A 3352-nucleotide genomic window follows, 5' to 3' on the forward strand; every position below is an offset into this window, starting at 1 on the left:
CAGAACACTGACAGAACACTAACAGAACACTGATTTCATTCTCCTCAGTACCGTTGGAGTTCTGCTGCAGTGAAACAGAATGTGCTGTTCCTGCAGTTCCAGACTTGTTCCTCTGGGGGGCAGCGATGCTCTGCTTCATACAGTGAACTGACACAGAAGCATGGGCACAGTGTTAAACCTGCAGTACCACTGACGGCCACCAGGTCTGGCTCTGAAGGCAGCACTTTTAGAGCCTTTATTCCAGACAGCGCCACCTGCAGCCGTAGAGGATGGCTAACGTCACAGCTTCACTCAGATGACAGGTTTATCCAGGATGTGTTCATCACAACATACGACTTCATGTCCACGTGCTTGTAGGTTTAAAGGTTTGTTCCACCCAAAATACTGCCGATTGCCGTAAGTGGCTGCTGAGACATGGTGTCATGAACATACTTATTATCAGGTAAAACAAGGACGGTCTGAAAGGTTGGAGAGAGGCAAAACACAACTCTGGAGGCAATTTTTATATACATATATATATGTATACAATTCAATTCAATTTATTTGTAGAGCTCAGTTTACAACACGTGTCATCACACAACCTTAACATGGTCAGGTTTGGACCTTACAGGTTTCACAGAGAACCCAACAATCCAGAGCAGCCTTTGCACTTCCTCTGAGCAAGTGGTCGGCAACGGTGGGAAGGAGCCAAATCCCCCAAGGGAGGAAAAAACCTCCGGCAGAACCAGGTTTTGGGAGGACGGCCATCTGCCTGGACCGGTTGGGTGGGAGTGGGGATGAGGGGGGTGGAGATAACAGGATAGCAGATAGCAGAATTTAACACTCACCTGTAGAGTTCAGCTCCACTTACGGAGGCTAACGCTGTTAGCAGCAGCAGGTAAATGTGGGCGGCAGAGAGGCCTCAGCTCTCAGTCCGTCTGACCAATCACTGCTCTCAGGCTCCGCCCCCAAATCGTTCAGCTTCTCCGTGTCAGTGCAGAAACCAGGAAGCTGCGTCCATGTGATCCAGCCGATGAACACGATGTGTGTGTGCTCGTGCTGTGTGATAATGTTGTTCACATTGTGTGTCAGGTGTATCCAGGACGAGCTCCTCCTCAGCAGGCTGTTGGTCTCAGTCTTCAGGAGATCAGCTGACAGGTAAGTGATGACATCACTCTGACCACACCTGTCCGTATTCACAACCAGGTGACCACTGAAAAATACAATAATTCTGATTTTATATAATTAAAATCACCACAAAGACACACAAATTGTGTCACAGGTAGAGCGGTAAGCGGATTGGTTGTGTGTCCTCAGGTGCAGTCAGCTGATCGGCTGTATGAGCTTTGGGATTGGTTCTCTTGTCTCATCCTCTCAGGTCAGTCTAAACCTGAGAATCCTGCTGTGTGATTGGCTGCAGGACCTGCTTATTCATTTGTCTCACCTATTGGCCCTGCCCCCTGTGTGTTGGCAGCTGCTCACTGGTTGGTTCTACCTGCTGGGGGAGGAATATGGGCGGAGCAAGCACCTGAGAGTGACATCACAGCAGAGCGCACCAGTGAGGAGCCCTGGGGAGAAGGTGGTGCTAAAAGGTGAGCTAAAGTTCACGCTGATCTGTGATTGGCTCCTCCTCGATCATGTGACCCTGCTGACAGCTGATTGGTTTACTAGTTTAATTACGTTCAGAGTATAAATCTATGAATAATAATCAGTCAGCGTCTGACTGAAGTGATGTAACAGAGAGACGAGTGGATCAGGTGGTTTGTGTTGAAATGCAGCAGCTTCTCTCTGATTGGTTCCTGCTGCTGTCTGATGCTGCAGATGTTTAATCAGCTCAGAGGAGAAGCTCCTGAACAGCTGGAAGCAGCGACCTGAACCTGGGTCACCTGATCGCGAGTGTGAGGTTCCTGGGCTGACTTTAGAGTTTTGTTCCATGTATGTTTGTAGATCAGAGCAGATGAAAACAGTGGATCAGTACCAGATCTTAGACTCTCCTAATGTCTAGTGTTGTACGTTCCAGCTGCAGCAAACATCTCGCCGTGCTTCTCCTGCGACTGGAACTTTATTAATATTTAGTTGTCTTGGACGCAGATGTCATGCTGGTCATGTGACTCCGTACGTCTATTTATAGAGGGCCAGCGAGCAGCAGATATAGATCAGAAGTGACTCCTGCTCTCTCTCTGCCCCCGGGGGTCCACACCGTTACCATGGAGACGAGAAGCAGCCGGTAACCATGTGACCCTCACAATACCTCCTCGCTCTCTCTCTCTGAAGTCGCTGTGAACCTCGGTCGCCCCGAGAAGACGACCAATCAGAGCCTTCACTGCTCGCTGTACGTCTGCAGTCAGAGGACAGACTCAGTGTCAGCAGGAGTTCTACTACACACCGTACTGCAGTACTACCACACGCAGTACTGCAGTATTTCTACTTCATTAGGGACCTGAGCTCAGCAGCACCGAGGACCCGGATCTTCTCCAGAACTTGAAGACGTCTGTTTCTGAGTGCTGATGTTTTCAGACGGGGTAGTTTCATCGTGTTTTGACTTTTATGTCCACCAGAGTTTGGTTGAAGACACCTGCTGTGGGTCCAAACAAGGCCTGGTTCTGGTTCCAGCTGTCATGATGTTTGTTTGTGTTTACATCTGTTGACTGTTTGTTTACTGAGGACTTAAAGATTCAAGTGTAAAACAGTCCTGAGACACAAAGATCCGAGGAACTGACACTCGGTGGCAGTTTTACAGATCTCTGATCAACCCTGATCCGGTCAGATCAGGTCTGTGGCTCTATCTGATTGGTCCTTTCTGGTCCAGTCTGGTCTGTCTGTTCTGTTTTGCTCTGTTCTGGACTGGTTTGTTCTGGTTCAGTGGAAGGACAGACAAGATGTTCTGGAAGAACGCAGCCTGGTCTTGGGACGATGCTGCAGGTGATGATGACGATGATGGTGGTTATTTGCTTGCAGCCGACCTCAGGAGGACTCCGGACTCAGCTCCAGAACCTGATCTGAACCGCACCAACAACACCACAGAACCCAAAGACCCGATCAACCACAGTCTGATCAACGTCAACTACAGCAGCTATGGGTCCACGTTGTTCGCCAACGACAACCAGAACCATGGCAACCGAGACACCCGACTGACGGTGAGTCACATGCTCAGAGCACATCAACCACCAGAACATCATCTCCAACCATTAGAACCACCAGAACATCATTGCTAACCACTAGAACCACCAGACTCTGGTTCCTCTGGTTCCTCAGGCTCCTCTGGTTCCTCTGGTTCGTTCTAAAGTCTGTATAACTGAGAACCCTGCGTGGATGTCTGAGGTTCTCTGTGTTTCTGTACAAACTCATTAAACTTTCACATGTGATGAATTAT

At 49.1% G+C, this 3352-nt stretch overlaps 1 protein-coding gene across 1 annotated transcript in view; it reads left to right on the forward strand.

The window, feature by feature from the left end:
* LOC103370617 (regulator of G-protein signaling 3-like) overlaps positions 1 to 3352 on the forward strand; it is a 30003-nt gene that overhangs the window by 4857 nt on the left and 21794 nt on the right. The window contains exons 8-11 of the mRNA XM_008299736.1: positions 1072 to 1137; positions 1297 to 1357; positions 1454 to 1571; positions 2938 to 3116. Coding sequence (XP_008297958.1) covers positions 1072 to 1137; positions 1297 to 1357; positions 1454 to 1571; positions 2938 to 3116 — 424 coding nt within the window. The remainder of the gene's footprint in view (positions 1 to 1071; positions 1138 to 1296; positions 1358 to 1453; positions 1572 to 2937; positions 3117 to 3352) is intronic.

This window comes from Stegastes partitus, unplaced genomic scaffold, assembly GCF_000690725.1.
Source record: "Stegastes partitus isolate 25-593 unplaced genomic scaffold, Stegastes_partitus-1.0.2 Scaffold1452, whole genome shotgun sequence".
In the NCBI taxonomy this organism is placed as follows: Eukaryota; Metazoa; Chordata; class Actinopteri; family Pomacentridae; genus Stegastes; species Stegastes partitus.